The following is a 21,940-nucleotide window of genomic DNA, read 5'->3' on the forward strand; positions in this document are numbered from 1 at the left end:
ACTGATACTTTGATATACGTATTAACCCGGCTCTGCTACTGAAAAAGTAAACTGTATGGCCGTCGCTCTCGACATTGCAGGAGATAGCGAAGCATGCCTTTGCTAACATGTCGTTAGATCAGTAGCTACAAAAGTACTGCTACAAAAACAACGCTAGCTACCTATACACCTACACTACTTAACTGATGAGTTGACACTAGTCTCGTCCTCCAGACCCATTCTCCGAGGGGGGGCGCTTATAATCTCCAATTGATAAGCGCCCACCCCGGAGAATGGGTCTGGAGGATGAGACTAAGTTGACACCTTGTCGTTATCCTTACCTACTGTAGAGTAAAAATTTTGGCGGTAAAAACTTTGGCGAATATTATTTTAATCGCCAAATTTTTTTCCACCAATTTTTTCAACAGAGGGGTTTTGTCACACTGTTTTACCACCAAAGTTTTTTACTATATGGTATATAGCATGTAGAACTGTATAATCCTGCTCACATTGTTAAGGGTTTGTAAGATAAGCAATAAAATATGTACTTGGGGTTGTAATTATGTGGAATGGGCTAGATTTACAACCAGATATTTTTGTTATAAATGTGATGTTCCACAACTTATAAATGTACTGTAGAAACTGAAAGTATGTACTGTAACTGACAACTAAGGTACTACCACATATAAGTGTACTATAATGAAGGTATAATTCATATTATTTCATTGCTTAGGATGATGAAGATTTGTAATAAACTACAAACCACTACATTTTTCTTAATGCTGATTGATCAAATAACTACAGGTATGATGACTATAGCATAACTATATGTTTTGGTTAATTTTTTTCAAGCCTAGTGATCCCTACCACAGTATTTAGTACTAAATGATGCCTTAATTATTGTCATACTTATAAACAGTGATATACATATGTATGAAATTTATAGTTACTGTATATGGCTTCTCTTTCAAATGAATAGAGAACAGTGATGGATACAGGGGAGGGGTTACAATGGTTTCAGCTGAAGCCCCCTCTGAAAATAGCACATACCCTAATTTATCTATGATTCGTGCATGTGACAATTCACGATTGAGTGTTATATTATATTAGGAGTTTTTCTTCTAGCCAAACTTCATACTTTGAAAATCGGTATCAACAGCAAGTAGTGTGACCTTTTTATTATTTTTGGTCTTCGACTTAAAGCTAGGCTGAAGTTGCAATTCCAGAGTGGGCACCCTTTACAGTTACAGAAAATTTCCTCAACCTGAAACCCCCTCTGAAAATTTTAGATCCGCCACTGGAGAATACTGTAACAGTGGTGTACATTATTTTTAAAGTTCCACCAATACAGAAAAATACCTACCGATCCGATACTGATACCTAGCAGTAAATTTTCACCGATACAGATACCGATACCAATAATTGCCATACAATTTACACACCTCTCAAGTTAGCTATGTTCTACTGCTCTATTAGAATATTTTATTGTACAGTGACTGTTCTATTAAACATAGCAAGTAGCAGTTGCTCAATGTTTAACAAAGCAATTCCTATACCTTTATGCTAGAATAATGCTCAACGCTATTTCCAGCTGGTTATATCTTAAGTTTTGCTAGCATAGCACTTATGATGATAGTTATGATGATGACAATTGGCGCAAGTGTCTATTCTAAATAACCAATACCGATTAATACCAAAATGCCCAATATCGGTTCCAATTCAATACTGATCCGATTATTAGTGGAAAACTAATTATTGTCATGGCATCTTGACAATATTGGTGAGTATAATAAGATGAAGCTTACACATACTGTAAAAGTCATTACAATGCTTCCATATTGCAAATAATAAAGATTAGCACTTCTGCAAATTATGTTAGATCTACACTGGGGTTCTAGTTCCGAGAATGTATATTATATATATATTATATGTAATTTTCATTATGTAATAGTTGTTTTGTTATATACATAAAGTATTTCTACAATGATACTTAATTGCTGCATCTTGGGGGAGCAGTATGTTTTGGATCCCTACTATGCAACACTACTGTACAACATGATGTGTGTGTGTGTGTCTTGCCTACTTTTAGTCACAATAGCTACCGAGTTTACAAAAAACCTTGCTTCTCTTGAAGAAAGTATGTACATAACAACAGTAACTTTAACAATCACTTCCACAAGATCTAGATACTTCTATTGTCATTAGGGTTGAAATTTAAGAAAGTAACATTTTGTTAGCCATTGTTGTTTTTGGTGGTAAGCTAAATGTGCCCACTTATGAAGGAGCAAAATATCAAAAATAGTTACTGTACTGCAATAAAAACAAACAAGCACAAATAGTTGTATTATTATTTTAAGCAGCTTATGTAAGGCCACTCCAATTGGTAATTATGTTTCTGGTCCACTGCCCACATCCTTTTCTGAGATTAGAAATGCATGTGAAATTTTGAAAAAGCTAGGTTTCAGAAATACAAATTGGGCTGCAACAATTATGCTAAATCCAGGGGCGTAGGAAGCTATTTGCTACTGGTCCGGTTCTGCCTGTGAGGGACCTGGGACAGGGTGGATGCTAGGAAATGCAGTGTGCAAAGCACACTAAGCGAAATGCGAAGCATGAACCTTCAAGAGGGGTCTGGGGGCATGCCCCCCAGGAAAGTTTTGAATAAAAGGTGCTCAGATATGCAAATTTAATGACATTTCACCCACATGTTATAGCATCGCACACCATGCACAGTGCATATGAAGACGTAGGATTAAAATTTATAATACTGTAACTGTACAGCAAATAATTTAAAAGTGAAGGAGTTACACACTATAATAAGAATAAAGTAAGTACTAGCTATAGGGTATACATATACAATAACACATAATGGTCCAGTTGAACGTAAAAATTTTACAATAACTACCTACATAGCTACATTACTGTAGTTACTACATACTTTCAAAAAATGTACAATTCTTTGAATTGTTATGGTACTGACAATGATTCAACTCTAAATAACGCCTGATCGCCCTCTGGGGCACGCGCACTTAAATATTATTATTCTCATCACACACCCCCCATGAAAAGAGGGTTGGTACAACAAAACAAATGGCCTAAATACAATAAAATTACATGAACTGCCTAAAAATACCAGTAAAACAATAAATTCACACATTACAACAATATTATACCAGTATCAAAGTCCTCGCGATAATGCATCTGCAACAACGTTGTGTTTTCCTGGGATGTGGTGTATGTTGAGGGTGTACTCCTGTAGCATTAAACTCCACCTCAATAGACGCTGGTTACGATTCTTTACGCGAGTAAGGAAAACCAAAGGATTGTGATCTGTGAAAATGTCTATAGGGAACTGGGCTGGTGTTATGTAGAACTCAAATTGCTGTAGAGCTGATATCAATCCCAATGCCTCCTTTTCGCTAGTGGAGTGGTTTCTCTGAGCGGCATTAAATTTCTTCGAGAAATAACAGATTGGATGTTCTAACTTGTGTACATCCTCTTGCATCAGAACAGCCCCCATTCCCAAATCACTTGCATCCACATGTATCATGAATGGCTTCTCGAAGTCTGGCATCGCTAGTACTGGGGCTGAGGTGAGAAGCCTCTTATTTTAGAAAAAGCTTGCTGCTGGTTATCTTTCCACACAAAGCTGTGTTTCTTCTGAAGGAGTCGGGTAAGAGGTTCAGCCACAACTGCAAAGTTCTTGCAAAACTTCCGATAGAAGCCTACCATGCCCAAGAAACTCATTAGTTGATTCTTGCTACTGGGTCTAGGAAAGTTCATTATTGCCTCTACCTTGGCATGAATGGGTTTAATTCCCCCTCTACCAACAACATGGCCTAAGTAAGTTACACATGCCTGACCAAACTCACTCTTGGCTAAATTGACCGTGAGCTGAGCTTGCCTGAGCTGCGTCAAAAACTGCTGAATCCGCTGCAGGTGCTGCTCCCAGGTATCACTAAAAATAACGATGTCGTCAATGTACCCTTCACATCCTTCTAGGCCGGCAAGAACTCTGTGGATCATTCTCTGAAATGTTACTGGCGCATTCTTTAACCCGAAAGGCATCACTTTATACTGAAAGAAACCAGTAGGAGTCACGAATGCTGTTACTTCCTTTGCGCGAGGTGTTAAGGGAACCTGCCAGTATCCCTTCAGAAGATCAAACTTGCTAACGTACTCGGCACCACCAATCTTGTCTATACAGTCCTCCACGCGGGGAATGGGGTATAAATCTGCTTTAGTGATCAGATTCACCTTGCGGAAATCAGTGCAAAATCTGTAACTTCCGTCCCCCTTCGGAACAAGCACGCAGGGAGAACTCCATTGACTCTGGCTTGGTTCTATAATATGGTTAGCCAACATGTACTCAATCTCCTGTCTCACCACTTCTAGCTTCAATGGGTTGACCCGATACGGGTGCTGCTTAATGGGACTAGCATCTCCAACATCTACATCATGAACTGCTAAGGTAGTCTGCTTCGGCACATCTGGAAATAAGTCCACAAACTCCAAGAGCAGGGAAGAAAGTTGAGTCTGCTTGGAAGCTATAAGGTGCTGCATCTTCACTTCTAAGTTGGCTAAAACACCAGAGTTCTTCAGCTTGACGCTATCTCCTGTCATGTCATTACCCAGAGGGAACTCTTCCCTTTCTGTTGGCTTCTCAACAGCTACCATCAAAGTTGGGTGAACGTCTGTGTTGGAGCCTTCTCCCAGTACGGTTTCAACATATCGACATGACAAAGGCGACGAGTCTTACGTCTGTCTGGGGTACTGATGACATAATCAACATCATTCACTTTCTTCAATATCAAATAAGGACCAGAATACCTGGCCTGAAGTGTGTGATTCTTAAGTGGCAACAATACCAGAACTTTGTCGCCTACATTGAAAGTGCGTAATTTTGCTTTCTTGTCATACCAGCACTTCATCTTGGTTTGGGCAGATTTCAAGTTCTTCTGAGCGAGTTCGCCAGCAGCTGTAAGCCTGGTACCTAGGGCCGAAACCTGATCCAGCAGGTTTGTGGGAGGTTCTTCTGTAAGCCAGCCTTCCTTCAATAGCTTTAAAGGGCCACGGACTGTCCGGCCAAAAACTAATTCAAAAGGACTGAAATCCAATGATTCCTGGACAGCTTCTCGCACGGCAAAAAGTAACAAGTGAATCCCCTGGTCCCATTGCTTCTCGAATTGAGAACAGTACGCGCGAATCATAGTTTTCAGAGTCTGATGAAAGCGTTCAAGTGCTCCTTGGGTCTCAGGGTGATAAGCAGAGGATTTGCATTGCTTAATCCCTAATTGGTGTGTAACCTGTTGCATGAGACTAGACATAAAATTGGAGCCTTGATCAGACTGTATCAGGGAAGGTAGGCCAACAAGGGTGAAAAACTTGACAAGAGACTCGGCTATTCGGGGTGCCTTAATGTTACGAAGAGGGATAGCCTCTGGAAAGCGTGTAAATCTGCACATAATTGTGAGCAAATACTGGTTACCTGACTTAGTCTTTGGTAAAGGACCAACACAATCAATAATGACCTGACTGAAAGGCTCACTACACACTGGGATGGGTTTAAGAGGTGCCACTGGAATCGTTTGATTAGGTTTACCAACCTTCTGACATACATGACAACACTTACAAAATTCGGAGACGTCCTTCCTTAGATGTGGCCAATAGAAATGGGTGAGAATTCTGGAGTACGTCTTGTTGACGCCCAGATGGCCTGCCATGGGTGACTCGTGAGCTAAACTTAGCACTTCTCCTCGGTACTTTCTGGGTACAATTATCTGGTGGACAACCTGCCATTCCTCATCAGCAGGGGCATCTCTTGGTCGCCACTTCCTCATCAGTACGCCAGATTTAAGGTAGAAACATTGTGCTTGACGACCAGCCTCTTCCTTACTAACAGCAAACTGCGCCAACTGGTTAACCTCTTGATCACTCTCCTGATCAGCAATGAGTTGCCTACTAGATACAGGAAGGTTACCTGCATCTTGTACTGTTCCGCGATCATCAGTCTGGTCACCTCGATCCTGCTGTACTGACTGACTCTCTGCAGCCTGGTCAAGTACATCTTGCGCTATTGACAGGTTGTCTTCAGCCTGGTCATCTCCCTCGTCACTTCCAGTATCCGGCTGGTTGGTAGGTGCACAATTCTGTTGTGCCTGAGCACATTGCGCTGCTGCTCTTGTCACCACACAAGCTGGGAAAGTGTCCGAAACTCCATCAGTAGTAGGTCTTGAACACAGTATTTGCTCAGTGTTGCTAATAACTTGCAAGTCAGGTTGAACCTTGCCACCGGCCAGATCGTTGCCCAGGATTAGAGACACACCTTTCACTGGTAAGCTAGGTCTGACTCCTACTACTACGGGGCCAGATACCAAATCCGACTGAAGGTGTAGCTGATGAAGTGGTACTCTCATTATACTCCTTGGATGAGCACACTTGCACCAGCAGAAGTCTGATCCGACAATGGCAAAACATGGGAAGCAATAAGAGACTGTGTGGCACCAGTGTCACGTAAAATCTTCACAGCCATAGTATCTCCACCCTCTGGAAGGGACACGCGCCCTTCGGATACAAACGGACGATAACTATCCAAGTCCTGTGGCTTGGGACTAGGAGGGGAAGGCCTATTCACAGCTTGAACCAATGAGTGGCCAGTAGGATGATTCCTCCTCTTTTCCAAAGTGCGACATTCTGAGATCGCATGCCCTCTCCATTTGCAATAATTACAAATTGGTCCACCAGAGGTAAACCTTTGCATATTCCTCTGAGGGTCTACTGCACTACCCGTGGACTTGGAATCGGCATGAGTGCGAGTAGTGTCACTGTGCAACCCTCTATTGTGCGAATTATGTGAACTGTCCGAAAAAGAACTATGGGTTAGGGAGTAGTCGTCGGCGAGTACTGATGCCTGCTGGAGACTGTCTGCCTTTTGCTCATCGATGTAGGTTTTGATACTATTGGGCAAACAACTCTTAAACTCTTCTACAAGTATGAGCTGGCGAAGCTTCTCAAAATCTTTTATTACTTCTTTAGAAGCACACCAACGATCAAACAAGGCTTCCTTGTCCCTGGCAAACTCCCTGTATGTTTGTTTGTCCTGCTTCCAACAATTCCGAAAATTCTGACGGTAGGCTTCGGGAACGAGCTCATACGCCTTCAAAATAGCCTGCTTGACATTGTCATACTGTCCACTCTGTTCCACACTCATAGCTGAATACACCTCCCTGGCCTTTCCAATAAGCACACTCTGGAGCAAAACCATCCACACATCCTTCGGCCACACCAGACTAGTGGCCACTTTCTCAAAGTGCAGAAAGTACTTGTCTACCTCCTTCTCTTGAAATGGCGGGACAAAGTGGATGTGCTTGCTCACATCAAAGGGTAATGGAGGTCCAGGGGAAGGTGTTGAAGGAGCTACTGTTGCTGCCTCTTATTCTCTCAACTTCAGTTGCAGTGACATTTCCTTCTCACGTACTTCCAACTCGCGAAGCTTCACTCTAGCCTCTCGTTCCCGTTCACGATCTTGAAGCTCTAGACGCTTCAACTCTACGACACTGGGGTCTACAACTAGGGATTGAGATTCATCGATCTCCTCTTCGGAAACTAGCTCTTCATCTACTAAATGTTGAGTGACTAACCGACAGAGTTCATTCTTTCTAGTAGACGAAGTGAACGTTAAGTTAAGCCTTGTGGCTATTTGCTGTAGCTGAGACTTCTTCAGCGACTTTACCACTTGAAGCGAAGGATCGCTAAGAAACGAGTCAACATTGAAATCTGACATGGAGCGAAAGTCGACGATAGAACCCTACGAAAACAAACTGGACCGCAACAAACCAACAGGATGACAAAAGAATACCTTTACAGGTGCCTGTAAACCCGGCACCAAGGACTTTTAGAGGTGGGTTAAGAAAAAATTGGCGGACGCCTTGGAAGAATCCGCTCTGAACAACGACGATATCGGCTTTTCACCGTAGGCGAAGGTTGCAAAGGTTCCAATATAAAATTCTTTTGTCGATAGGTAGGGTTGAAAGGTAGAACATCGACGTATCGTTTCCCCGGACAAGCCCCCAAGTTTGTTACGGTACTGACAATGATTCAACTCTAAATAACGCCTGATCGCCCTCTGGGGCGCGCACACTTAAATATTATTATTCTCATCACAGAATGATCAAGTGAACTTTCCAAAGCAAGACATCCTGTGCTCCCTATTGACAAATTTGTTTGCCACATCAACCATCGACAGATTGTCAGTCTTTTCCTTGTGTATGTGAAGGACCATGAGGTTGTTGACCCTCACCTGACTCATTGTGGATCTCAGGTAAGTCTTAATATGCCTCATTGCTGAGAAAGATCTCTTACTTATCGCATTTGTGGATGGATTTACAAGGATCAAATTCAGCACAGTAAGTACTTCACTGTAAATCTGACGTTGGGGAGGAGAAAGATCCTTGAAGTAGGTAACAACATCTTGCTTTATGACATAAGAAACAAAACGCCAGGTCTGAAGCTTTATCGTAATGCAGCCAGATCCATCTTTCAAACCACGCAGCTCTAAACGCTTGTTTTACTGGGTTTTTATTACCAAACATTCTGGTAGGATAGTTAAAGCTTCTCGGTTGATGAGGCTTGTTCAAAGCTCTAAAAGGCTCACTGACAGCTGTCGACAAAGTCGCAGATTGAGTCGCCATTTTAATGCCTAAAAACGTGTAATTATTAAGTGAGTTCATTATTAAGTCATGCGCATGCGCTTGTTGCTGGGCTGGGTAGCTACATTATGAATGCATTTTAAAAAAAAGCAGTGAAAAGTGGTCCGGCCAAAACCAGACCAGCCAGACCAGTTCATACACCCCTGAAATCTATGTGTTTAAGTGTCATAATTTGTATTTTACTAGCATTTATCAGTAAAAACTCACAAGAAATGGGCATGGTGCACAGAACAGATCGATATATTTTAATAGAACAGTCGGAAATGCATAAATACTCTGATTGAGCAGTCATTTCATTTGTTGCTAAATTCCGAATTTCAAATGACTAGAAATATAAAAACCAATTAGAGTGGCCTGCACATGTGTGTCAAAGTAATATACAGTATGGAGCTTTAATAAAGTGAAATGAATTTTATAGCTTTGATGATTACCAAAGATCCTACTAAATAAATATTACAGGATGTTTTAATGATAACACACAAAACTTATATATGCAAATGCCTTGTGGGTTTACTGGAGCTCCTTTTACTACACAACCACACTGGAGGATTATTAGTAGAGCTGAGGATGGTTCTGTTATCAGTGATGTAACTAGAAATACAACTGATATCAATAATAAGTTTGGTGATAAATTATACTGGGCAGCTGATTTGTACAATGCAGAGAACACCAGTAATAACAGCTATTTGTCAATTGGTCCACTATTGGCAGTGGATAAAACTTACAACCAGTCATCATATCAGTGTAGTTTTCAATTAGATGATCATACCATCATTCAGAGCAAAGTGGGAACTATTACACTAGTTGGTAAGTAAGGTGTAGTCATCTGATTGTCGTATGTAAGTATGTATATATTATCAACTACAGGTCTGTCATTAATATAAACAACTAATATCACTTATCAACTGGTGCCTTAATTCTAATACTTAGCTCATGCAATACAGTTAGTTACAAAAAAAACCTAATAGCAATCATGTTTGCGCAGCATAAGGTATATACCTTATAGATTTACAATGTATCTGTGTTAATTTATCAACACCAAATATACAAGATCTCTGTTGTTCATTACTATCAAATATACAAACTCTTAGGACTACACAGTCTTTACTGTAGTAAAGTACAAACAATTCATGCTTCATGGACTTACCTGTGTCCTCTTTTGTGTCCCATTTATCTTTGCTGACAGTGCAAGGAGTTGATTCATGGTAGCACCTCCCCTAAATTTGTATCAGGGATTTAGGAGTTTTCCATTGTAACTGCAGAGGTCCTTATAGTGTTTTTCATTTGTAATGTATAATGGGCTGAACATAGATGAAAACGAAGCATAATGGCCACTTTGCTATTTCAGTAATTGATAGTTGGAGCATGTATTCATACAAAAACAATAATAAGCTTGGTATCATTCTTTAGTCATTTCTTATTAACTGCTTGCACACCTGACTCCTCAGCAATGTTTCAAAATGATAATCATGATAAGCACCTCTAGAATAAATTTTCTTATCATTAGGAATGTTGTGTGTGACCATAGATAATAGACACCCCCATCTATTATCTATGGTGTGACTGACATAGAGGTAAGCTACAAAAGCAAGTACATGTGTCAGTGCATATGAAACCTACAGCGGAACCTCTCTTTAAAAACTCTCCGAATTAAGGACACAATAGAAAAAACCTCCATATTAAGGACAGATATTTAGGTCCCAACAGATCTACTTAATACATTTTTACCTCTGAAAGAGGCAAACCTCTATATTACAGCAAAAAGTGGCTGAAAATTTTTGGTCCCAAAATGTTTGTAATATATAGAGAGGTTCCATTGTAGTTGGCAATGCAGACATTACAGTCTTTCACAAAATTTCAACATAGTAACCTTTACATACACAAAGTACTGTAGTAGCACATTATGCAATCCCTATTGTAGTTCTCATGAGACATGTAGATATTTGTGAACATATGGACAAATATATACAACTCACTATATGGTGAATGTGATGCCACGTTTAATACTTAATATGCATAAATAGCCAATGGAGGTCAGAATTGACACAGTGATAGTCTTTATGTTGTGTCTTCCTTTACAGATGTATATGATCCACCTAGAGTATTAATGGTCGATTCTAATGTCAGCACAATTACTGTTTCTCTATCATCATTCAATCCATCATGTACATCTGTGATATATAACTTTACAATATCACCATCTCATGGTACAATAAGGATGATCAATGATACATTACATACATTCATTGGATTGACCAGTAGCACCTTGTACATCATCACTGTGCGTACTGTAAGCAGAATTGGTAATGGCATACCTATCATAGTGACTATGAAGACTAAAGATATGCAAGGTACACTTGTAACTTTAGTGTAACAAGTATACAAGAAAAAAAAAAAATTTGAGTACAGATCATAGGTAATAATATATGTCATATAGTTAATATTCACTACTATATTAAAATAGGCATCATAATCAGTAGCCATACACAAGGTTGATAAGGGGTAAATTACTTTCAGTAACAGAATATGTATTGTGTTACTACTGTAGTAAGATTTTGTTACAATACAACCTACGATTAACTATAGTGACATAGTATTATATAACTATGCAATTGGCATTGCTAACCATTACATGCACCATACAATAAGCAATGATTACTGTACAAGGCTACATGTACACATTATTATAACACTTATGACTCATCAGTGATCTGCTACTGGTCCTAACTTTAAACTCACAGTGGTGAATGAAGGGCATTAAGCAACATGTATGCAAAAAAATAAAGTAATTTAGGAATATATGTTTTTAAAATTTGAGATCAAAAGGGTTTGACCTTTCCTTTTCCTTTAAGTAAGCATATTACTAAATCAGATGTTTCTATGGTAATCACAAGCAAAGTTATGAGATATAGATGAATTTTTACAAAATCTTTGAATGGTCATACAGTAAGTTAAAAGGAGATTAGGCCTTACTCAAATACAGTATGCTCAAAATTTTGCCCATAATGCTTTCCAAAAATTTCATATAATAATTATTCTCTTCAGTGTTCCCACTATGCTTGCATTATGCTCCTAGGTTCTTACAATCATTAATCAGTGAATGCTCTATTAGAGTAATTCACTGCAAAGTGACTGTTCTATTAGATCTAAGGAGCTATGTACAATGTACTTGAGTGCTCTATTGCAGTTTACAGTTTCCACTGACTGATCTGTTAGGGAGTATCAATCAATTTTCATGGAATTAAGCTTCATAGTTTGAAATATCCACCATATGTTAACACTGTGCTAGCATAGCACTCCAGCCTATTATGCTTTTCATTTAATATGCCGACATACTTGATGCAGGCCTAATGAAATGAGCCAAATTTGTAATGAGAAAGTTTCTTGATAGCTTGTGCTGAATTTCATAAAAATCAAAAGCAGTCTAAATTTTTTTTGGAATTATCCTAAGGAAACATTCCATTTAGCGGTACTTTTGGATCTGTACCACCAAATTACCAAATTACAATTAGGAGATATTAATGTTCTATGTGTATTATACAAATATATTGATTTTGTACCCACAAATATGTGTATGTACATACATATATGTATTTAGTTGCTGCTGTTTTTCTTTCCTCAAGACAAATGCTCATCAGATTCACATTCACTATCCACTGGAGCTGCTGTTGCCTTATCTTGTTCACTCACTTTCCTCCTATCAGTCACTACTACTGCTATCATCACCTTCATCACCACCTATATGTTTGTAAAGAAAAGAAAAATGCAAGAAAGTACAGTGAAATCATTTACCAACAGAGGTGGGACCTATGAACTAACAAGCTCATCCAACCGATTACCCACTTCTAATCATATAGAATTCAGGTAGGGCCAGGACAATCCTGAGGTTGAACTTTGGGACTTGGGAGTTAATGAATTGATTCCTGCAACTGTGGGAGGTAGGAACAAACTGGTGGATCATCCCACAGTCCTGTAGTTGAACTTGGGGACAATCCTGAGGTTGAACTTTGGGACTTGGGAGTTAATGAATTGATGCCTGCAACTGTGGGATGTAGGAACAAACTGGTGGATCATCCCACAGTCCTGTAGTTGAACTTGAGGACAATCCTGAGGTTGAACTTTGGGACTTGGGAGTTATTGAATTGATGCCTGCAACTGTGGGAGGTAGGAACAAACTGGCGGATCATCCCACAGTCCTTTAGGGATGCGGGAATTATGCCTGAATAATTTTGGGAATAATGATGGGGTAATAGAATAAAGCATTATTCCAGCATTTTGATGCAGTTTTAGAGCATAATTGGCATAAAAGTAAATTAAGATCGAGATACTCTAATAGAGCAGTCACTTACTCTAATAGAACGATCGGTGCGGAATAATTTATTACTCATACTACTAGTAACTAAGCATCTTGCTAGCAAAAAAAGCTTTTCAGATGAATTGACACAGCTGAATTTAGTACTTTTTATTGTTTCAAAGTCATGCTGTACAATTTAATTACTAAAATGAAGAAAAAGTTACAAAAATTTGGAATAATTTTGGGAATAATGAGTATTTTGGGGAATAATAAAAAGCATAATGATAAGTTTTTAAAAGAATTTCGGAATAGAATAATGATGAAAATTTTGAGCATAATTCCCACAAGCCTAGTCCTGTAGTTGAACTTGGGGACAATCCTGAGGTTGAACTTTGGGACTTGGGAGTTAATGAATTGATGCCTGGAACTGTGGGATGTAGGAACAAACTGGTGGATCATCCCACAGTCCTGTAGTTGAACTTGGGGACAATCCTGAGGTTGAACTTTGGGACTTGGGAGTTAATGAATTGATGCATGCAACTGTGGGATGTAGGAACAAACTGGTGGATCATCCCACAGTCCTGTAGTTGAACTTGGGGACAATCCTGAGGTTGAACTTTGGGACTTGGGAGTTAATGAATTGATGCCTGCAACTGTGGGATGTAGGAACAAATTGGTGGATCATCCCACAGTCCTGTAGTTGAACTTGGGGACAATCCTGAGGTTGAACTTTGGGACTTGGGAGTTAATGAATTGATGCATGCAACTATGGGATGTAGGAACAAACTGGTGGATCATCCCACAGTCCTGTAGTTGAACTTGGAGACAATCCTAAGGTTGAACTTAGGGACTTAAGGAATTGATGCCTGTAACTGTGGGATGTAGGAATAACTGGTGGATCATCTCACAGTTCTGTAGTTGAACCTAGGGACTCCCTAACACTATGACCAGGAACCTAGGGAATGTAAATGTATTATCCCATAGTGCTACAGTTGAACCTAGGGAGCTAGGGAAACCAAAGGGTAATAGTTGGCGAACCTGGCCATGTATGCACATAATTATACAGTAAACATCACTAACCTGTTTACAGTTGAAGCGATTATCTCTAAGTCAGATTTTCCAGCATTTGAGCAAGTGCGTATGTGCATATAAGCACGAGGTCACTGGTTTGAGGTGTACAGAAGTAGCAATACACCACTCAAACCTATATAATCCCATTTCTGTGTAGTGCCATTATCACATCAAAGAATCATCTACAATGCTTGTTATCAATGTTCCGAAAGTGCATGATTGTATCATCTAACTGTGCAATAGTGCGCGAGAGACTGGTTATCCCAGTTCCCATTCACTTAAGGGCGTACCCACTACAGGATAAGTGCAGGGGCTACTAAAACGCTCAACTGAAGTTACAGAGTGTTTAGAATGTGATGCTACGAGCATTTATAACTGAAACTGCCATATGGCGGTTGTGGCGGTGAGAGGGTTAAGGGTGCTAGTAGGTTGTTGAAGCATTTCAAGGGCCAACCATGTAACCACATACAGCTGTTACATCATAATTGGCAATAATACACATACTTGAAGTATCCATGTTAAGCAGCTGTGTTTTTCACCTAAGAAAACAGCCAAAGAACAAACTGTTTCGTAACTCAAGAAAGAAGAAGTGCAAAGACAAATTCATGTGCTAAATGTCCACAAGTTTGTTGAAGAACCTTCACAGCGAATTTGGTACCTGTAAAAGCAGTCAGTATCTTGGAATAAGAAAAATGTATGAGTTTGCTTTGAGGGACTATAGTGGTGAATGAAATAAGGTATGCCCTTATGCTTTGGTCTAGAAAGTTGAATCAATATTTGAAGCAGTAGTTTAGATTCCTGTAGCTTCACTATCAAGGTTTTCAACAAACCAGCAACTGCCTAGTTGCTGTAACAGGAATTTACAAATGATTTAAATATATTTGTAAGGAACTTGACAACTTTCTTTCTGTAAATATAAAACTTTTTCAAAAAAATGATCACGTAATGATAACAGATAATTGTTGTTAATGGTGTGTTAACAAGTGAAGTTTAATCCTTCTATCTCGGGCCAATCTGATAGTGTATTCGACCGAAGTTGAGACAGATAGCCACTTTGAAACATCTGGCGCCCAACGTGGGACCTGAAAACACGCCAAACTGAACTCAAGCAAACCCTCCTGCAACGAATCACACTTAAACGCTGTTGTACCGTGGCATAGCACTTGGAAATGGTACCCGAGAAGGCAAGAACCCTCAATGTATTGACTAGTTATTTGCTTGTGTGTTTCAATACTGTAGGCCTTCGACACTTGGAGAGTCATGACCGAGGAAGCAAACCACAACCGTTACAAGGCCTATAGAGCCGGACATAGAGGAGCACTTACTAGACTCACGAAGGAAATCGACGAAGTGTTAGAGTCCAAGACTCTGAACGAAGAACACCGCCATAAGCTGAATATCGTACATCAACAGCTGGAGGTGAAAGCCAAGGTGTTAACCGAATTAGACAATGATGTAATGAAGTGTTGTGAACTTGGCGAGATTGAAAGAGAGGTACAAGAAGCTGATGTGATCGCAGCTAAAATAATTGAATACAAGGCAAAACTCGAATCTGTTATGCGACCAGCTAATAATACTGATCCCACACGAATCATCTTGGATCCATCTGAGACTTCTTCCACTGTCACCAGGCCACATCTCTCAAAGCTCACCTTGCCACATTTAAGGATGACGTTACCCGCTGGACATCATTCTGGGATTCTTATGACTCTGCTATACACAGTAACACTCAACTTTCAACTGTGGATAAGTTCAACTACTTGCACAGTCTGTTGGAAGGCCCTGCCGCTCGTTCAATCAAGGGGTTTACTCTCACTAAAGCTAATTATGAATCAGCAATTGATCTTTTAAGGAAACCATTTGGGAAGCCTCAGAAAATTATTGATGCACACATGGAGATCATCAAGATACCTAATTGTACTACAGACAAATCCCAAATGCTCAGGTCAGTCTATGGTCAGATTAATGTACATATAAGGAGGTTGGCTGCTCTCAATGTGAACTCGGACCAATATGGTAGCCTTTTAATTACAATAATCATGTCTAAGCTTCCAGATAACGTGAAACTGAGGGTAGCTAGAGAGGCTACAGAGGAGGTGTGGAAAATCGACAATTTAATGGATGTTATTAAATGAGAGGTAGAAGCCAGAGAAGCTTGTGATGGCTGGAGGGCCAAAACCCAAGGCAAACCTAATGTTATTCCTGCACGCCACCCCCCAAACACTGGTATATTTGTCACACAGGGTGCTAGTATTCGATGTGCTTATTGTCAAGGGCAACACTATTCAGCCTCCTGTGACAAGGTTAGGACATTAAGGCTCGTAAGGACATATTGCTTAAGAATGGCCGGTTCTTTAATTGTTTAAAGAGTAATCACTGGCTTAGGGACTGCTGTAGCCCAAAAACTTGTCACAATTGTCATCACCAACACCACCAGTCGATCTGCAACAGCCTGTCAGCTGAAGCTGAACCATTTGTACCACAGTCAATTAATGAAACCGTGACAACTGGTAATAAGGATACTATGACCACCTCTTTAAGTAATACCACCAATACACAAGTGTTCAAGGGTGGCGTTTTGTTGCAAACAGCACGAACCATTGCCTCTGATGAGACTGGTACACAACAAGAGCTAGTTCGTGCCTTATTTGATTGTGACAGCCAAAGGTCTTATGTGACAGAGAACCTTTGTTCCAAACTGGGATTATCTCCTGTCCAGTCTGAGAGACTTTATTTAAACACATTTGGGGATGCACAACACAGGGCTAGGAATTGTAAATTATTCAAGATGTATTTATGCAAACCAGGTTCGTCCGACAAAGCTGAGATTCTTGTTCTGAGCTTTCCTGTCATTTGTTCTGCTTTACCCCTTGTTTCAAATCTCCACCAATTTACTCACTTAATGGGTCTAGAACTGGCAGATACGTAATTCCAGGTCTACTTGAGATTCAATTGATGTACTGGTGGGGTCAGATTTTTATTGGATTTTTTGTGGGTAGTGAGGTCCGTCAGGCTGGTCGCGGCCCTGTTGCTATCAATAGTAAACTTGGCTGGCTGCTATGGAGGCCCTTGGATTCTGTAGACTATCAGAACATTACTTCTACTAACCTATGATGACAGTAGCATTGCTTCTGCAAATGATGAGCTTGTACATACCCTGAAGAGATTTTGGTAGGTCAAAGTGATTGGCATAACAGATATTCCAGCCCAACAATTAGATTTCTTGATAACATAACATTTACTGGTGAACGCTATGAAGTGAACTTACCATGGAGGGAAGGAAATTTGAATTTTTCTGATGGTTACATTCTGAGTCTAAATTGTCTGAGGTCACTGCACCACCGCTTGTTAAAGGACCCTCAAACATTGAAAGAGTATAACCACATTCTCCAGGAACAACTGTCTAAGGGCATCATTGAGAGAGTTCCAGAATCACAGACGAGATATAATTCCGCACAAAGGGCCATGGTTCATTACTTACCCCAACATAGAGTGGTGTGGCAGCACGGCAGCACTACCAAACTCCGCATCGTCTATGATGGCTCAAGCCAAGGCAGGGAAGGATGAATACTCACTAAATGACTGTCTAAAAGTTGGACCAAATTTTATCCCAAAGTTGTTTAACATCCTCATCAAGTTCTGATCACACCCAATAGCTATCACTGCAGACATTGAGAAAGCTTTTCTCATGGTGGGCATTTCCAGTTTGGACCAAGATGTTTTCAGATTCCTGTGGCTTGAGGATCCATTGAACCCCCAAAGTAATGTTACATAGTTTAGATTCACCAAGCTAGTATTTGGGCTAAGATCTTCACCAGCCATCTTAGGGGCAGTTATATCACACCATCTGCAGTCATACAAAACTCTTTGCGCAAATGTCAAAGAAACAAATAGAGGACAGCCTTTATGTGGATGATTTGATCACTGGCACTACCACTGTAGAGCAAGGGATGGAATTGTATCAGAATGCCAAGTACATCATGAAAGAAGCAGGGTTAAATTTGTGCAAGTGGAACTCTAATTCTAAGTCACGATTGAGTAAGATTGCTGAGAAAGAAGCAGCGCTCCAAGGTACTGATAGTGTGCCAAGATTGCAACAATTGCTTTGTGAGGAAGAGGAGTCTTACTCCAAATCATGTACAGGCTTGCCACATTCTGTAGATGAAGTAGAACATTCAAAGCCCCTGGGTATAATTTGGGACAGCCACACAGACCAATTGATGTTTAAATTTGACTAACTCATCGATTATGCGAACAGCCTTCTACTCAGTAAACAATCAGTCTTGAAGATAACTGCAAAGATATTTGATCCCTTGGGTCATCTCAGTCCCTTTGTTATCCAATTTAAGATAATGTTTAGAAAATTGTGTGTTGAGAAGGCGGAGTGGGTTGAGCTATTACAGGACGACCTGCTAAGACAGTGGAGATTGATACTCATGGAGCTTGAGACGATAAACGAGATCAGAATCGACCGATGCTATTTCACTGAAAATTCCACCCCTGTGACTGTTCAACTACATGCTTCAATTGAGGCTTATGCTGCCGTGGTGTATTTACAAGTCATGTACTCTGACAACAGCGTAACATCAATGATCTTGGCATCAAAGATGAGAGTGTCACCTCTGAAGGTTCAAACTATATCCCGGCTTGAATTACTGTCAGCTGTTATCTTATCCCGACTTTTTACAACAATTAGAGACCGTTTGTCATCTTTAAAGCCTGTGGACATGTTTTTGTGGACAGACTCAACTTTAGTGTTGTGTTGGCTTCGTAGTAATAAACCCTGCAAACAGTATGTTAGCAGCCGAATAAACGAGATTCATCGATTGACGAGCAAAGAGAATTGGCACCACTGCTCTGGAGCACTAAATCCAGCTGACATGCCATCCAGAGGTGTGAAAGGGTCCAAGTTGTTGGGCAGTAGAGCATGGTGGGAAGGACCTCTGTTCCTTAAACTAGCTAAAGAGAAATGGCCTTGCTCAGATGTGACCGATGTTTGTGAAGTGGCCCAAGATGAATTCATATCAAGCCCTCCGGAAGTGGTCCATACACTGGCCACCTATGTTGCAAGTGGTGCACGTAGTCTAGTTAAAGTGTTTGATGTGATTGATTGTACTCAGTTCAGCAATCTGCACCGTCTTCTAGTGGTGACTGCTTTTACACTGTGATTTATAAAACGGTGTCAAAACAGTAGTGATGGCTCTCTCCCCTGCCCTGATTCCCTAGTGGAGGAGACTACTGCTGCTGAAAGGCACTGGATTAGGGGTATCCAATATCAGTATTTTCAGAGGGAGATAAGTTACTTACAGAGAAACAGAACGCCTAAACCTCTCTTGGTTGACCAGTTCGGCCTGTGCATTGATGAGCATCAAATTGTCAGGTGCAGGGGTAGATTCAACAACAGCTCTCTCCCATTGGGAACAAAGAATCCAATGCTTCTACCTCACAATCACCACTATGTGAAATCACTCATACCTGATGTTCACCACAGACTAAAGCACAGCAGAGTCAATGACACTCTTGCAACAATCTGTGAAGAATTCTGGATATTGAGGGGAAGGCAGGCAGTTAAGAATGTCATACGACACTATATTATTTGTAAGAAGATGGATGGTCGTGCTTATCCCCCAGTGAACATCATGCCTGATTTGCCGAGTGTCTGATGATCCTCCTTTATGAGCACAGGAGTTGACTTTGCTGGACCACTCTACATAAGTCAAGCCTCCGATTCTGTGTGTGCTTATTCACTTGTGCTTCCACTACGGCAGTGCATCTGGAGCTGGTTCCCAATCTCAATGCTGAGCCATTCCTGCTTGCTTTTTCCCGATTTGTGAGTAGACGTGGCTTGCCTACAACACTTTTGTCGGATAACGCGAAGACTTTCAAATCTGCTAGTAAGAAGATCCGTGACATCGTAGGCTCAAGAGAGATTACCTCACATTTGACCAGGCACTGTGTTACTTGGCATTTTATTGTTGAACGATCCCCCTGGTGGGGGGAATTCTGGGAGTGGATGGTACAACTTGTCAAAAGATGTTTGAGAAAGGCTGTTGGCAGAAGCACCTTGACCTTTGATCAGCTTAACACTGTGCTAGTTGAAGTAGAGGCCATCGTGAACTCAAGACCCCTAACTTATGTGTACGATGACATGGAAGGTGTCAGTTATTCCGTTTCATCATCTCACTTGTTTTATGGCCGAAGAATCACCAGAAAGCCCAATAGTGAAGCTTATGAGGTAACAAGTACCCATGATGCTTTAAAGGGTGAAGAAGAGCAAGCAGCAAAGACACACAATGAATAGATTTCTCTCTATCTGGAGGAAGATGTATCTAACAAATCCTAGAGAACATAAGAGTGACAAACAGCAATCTCACAATGGACCAAGGATAAATGTTGGAGATGTTGTGATGCTCAAAAATGATTCCACCAAGCGGCTCTTTTGGAAGATTGCCATTGTCCAAGAACTGTTAACTGGGAATGATGGAAAGGTTAGAGCCGCAATCATCAAAACAACTGACGAGCAAAACAAACCTCAATTACTGCGAAGAAGCACCCAACATTTCATCTGGATCAAAGTTGGTGAAACTGAAGAGATGTCACCACCACCATCTGCTGATGACAGTACCACATCCACTCAAGAAGTAACTACTACAAGGAGACCACGACGACAGGTAGCAGTGGTGGGAGAACTGAACCGTAGAGTAAACAAAACTTATTAGGACATTTACTTTCATTTTGTATATAATTTTAGGTTAGGCGATTTTGGCGATTCACTTGCTGGTGAACGACAGCTGGGGGTGTAAGAAATTTTACAACTTCCTTTTTGTAAATATAGAACTTTTTCAAAAAAATGATCACGTGATGATAACTGATAATTGTTGTTAATGGCATGTTAACAAGTGAAGTTTAATCCTTCTATCTCGGGCCTATCCGATAATGTATTCAACTGAAGTTGAGACAGATAGCCACTTCAAAACAATACTATAACATGTAGAGTTTATCACAGAGAGAGGTAGGAACATGCCCTGTATGTACCAATCATTCCAGCAATACTTTGAAACATAATGGTAGAAAAAGCATGAAGTATACCACAAGAAAATGGGTACAGCCAGTAGTCAACATGTCATACACTACGATAGTAGTGTATATATAGTAGAGACCACAAAAAGTAGGCGTGGCCCACGAAATAACACCACCTAAAAAAACCTTAATTTTCCCAGACGATGATGAGGCAGTATTGGTTAGGTAAAACTAAGCTCAAACAAGCTTTCAGATCAACCCGAAACACTTTCAACAAGTTGCTACGGAATTTAAAAAAATTTTATTCAACGGAATTTTCTACTGACTGACTGAGTAACTGGCTGATGCCTTCAGACAAGCCTAACTTGATAACAGCTAAAGCTACGGGCTTAATTTTTTCACTGTCGATGTCACTTCAGCCTGAGAGGTGCCTTTTGGCATATTGTAGTACGTACAATGCATTCTTCATGGACTTACCAGTGTGTCCCATTCATCTTTGCTGAGAGCGAAAAGTGTCGATGTGGTGGTAGCGTGTGATGGCTTCCCTTTGTAATGAAAATCGTCTGTATTTTTCATAGTGGCTAATAGTTCTGGGCGGTATTGAAAAATAGCAAACGGTATACCTCCCACAAAAAGTATCACAGTATTACTAAATATCATGGTATTAATGTAAAAGCCATTGGTATTAAAGTAACTGCCATTTACCTCAACAAAAGTACCAAATACCCATGGTAGGTCAGCAAACCTCAGTACAAATTACCACAAACAAACTTGTTTACATAGTTTGGTAAGTTGACTACATCAGCACCTGCCTACAAACATTGTCACATGTCTGGTTACCTTCTAAATATGGGAAGAAACAAGCCCA

The 21,940-nt window shown here is 40.3% G+C and overlaps 2 protein-coding genes across 2 annotated transcripts; one reads left to right on the forward strand and one right to left on the reverse strand.

The window, feature by feature from the left end:
• Positions 1 to 6,394: 6,394 nt before the first annotated feature.
• On the reverse strand, positions 6,395 to 7,243 carry LOC136238715 (uncharacterized). Its single transcript, XM_066029313.1, has one exon. It carries the CDS (start codon positions 7,241 to 7,243, stop codon positions 6,395 to 6,397), a length of 849 nt encoding a protein of 282 aa, XP_065885385.1.
• An 11,161-nt stretch (positions 7,244 to 18,404) lies between these two features.
• Positions 18,405 to 20,353, forward strand: LOC136238899 (uncharacterized). The gene is made up of 2 exons (XM_066029573.1): positions 18,405 to 19,164; positions 19,821 to 20,353. The coding sequence occupies exons 1-2, from the start codon at positions 18,405 to 18,407 to the stop codon at positions 20,351 to 20,353; spliced, it is 1,293 nt and encodes a 430-aa protein (XP_065885645.1).
• Positions 20,354 to 21,940: the final 1,587 nt, after the last annotated feature.

This window comes from Dysidea avara, chromosome 1 (genome assembly GCF_963678975.1).
Source record: "Dysidea avara chromosome 1, odDysAvar1.4, whole genome shotgun sequence".
Lineage (NCBI taxonomy): Eukaryota > Metazoa > Porifera > Demospongiae > Dictyoceratida > Dysideidae > Dysidea > Dysidea avara.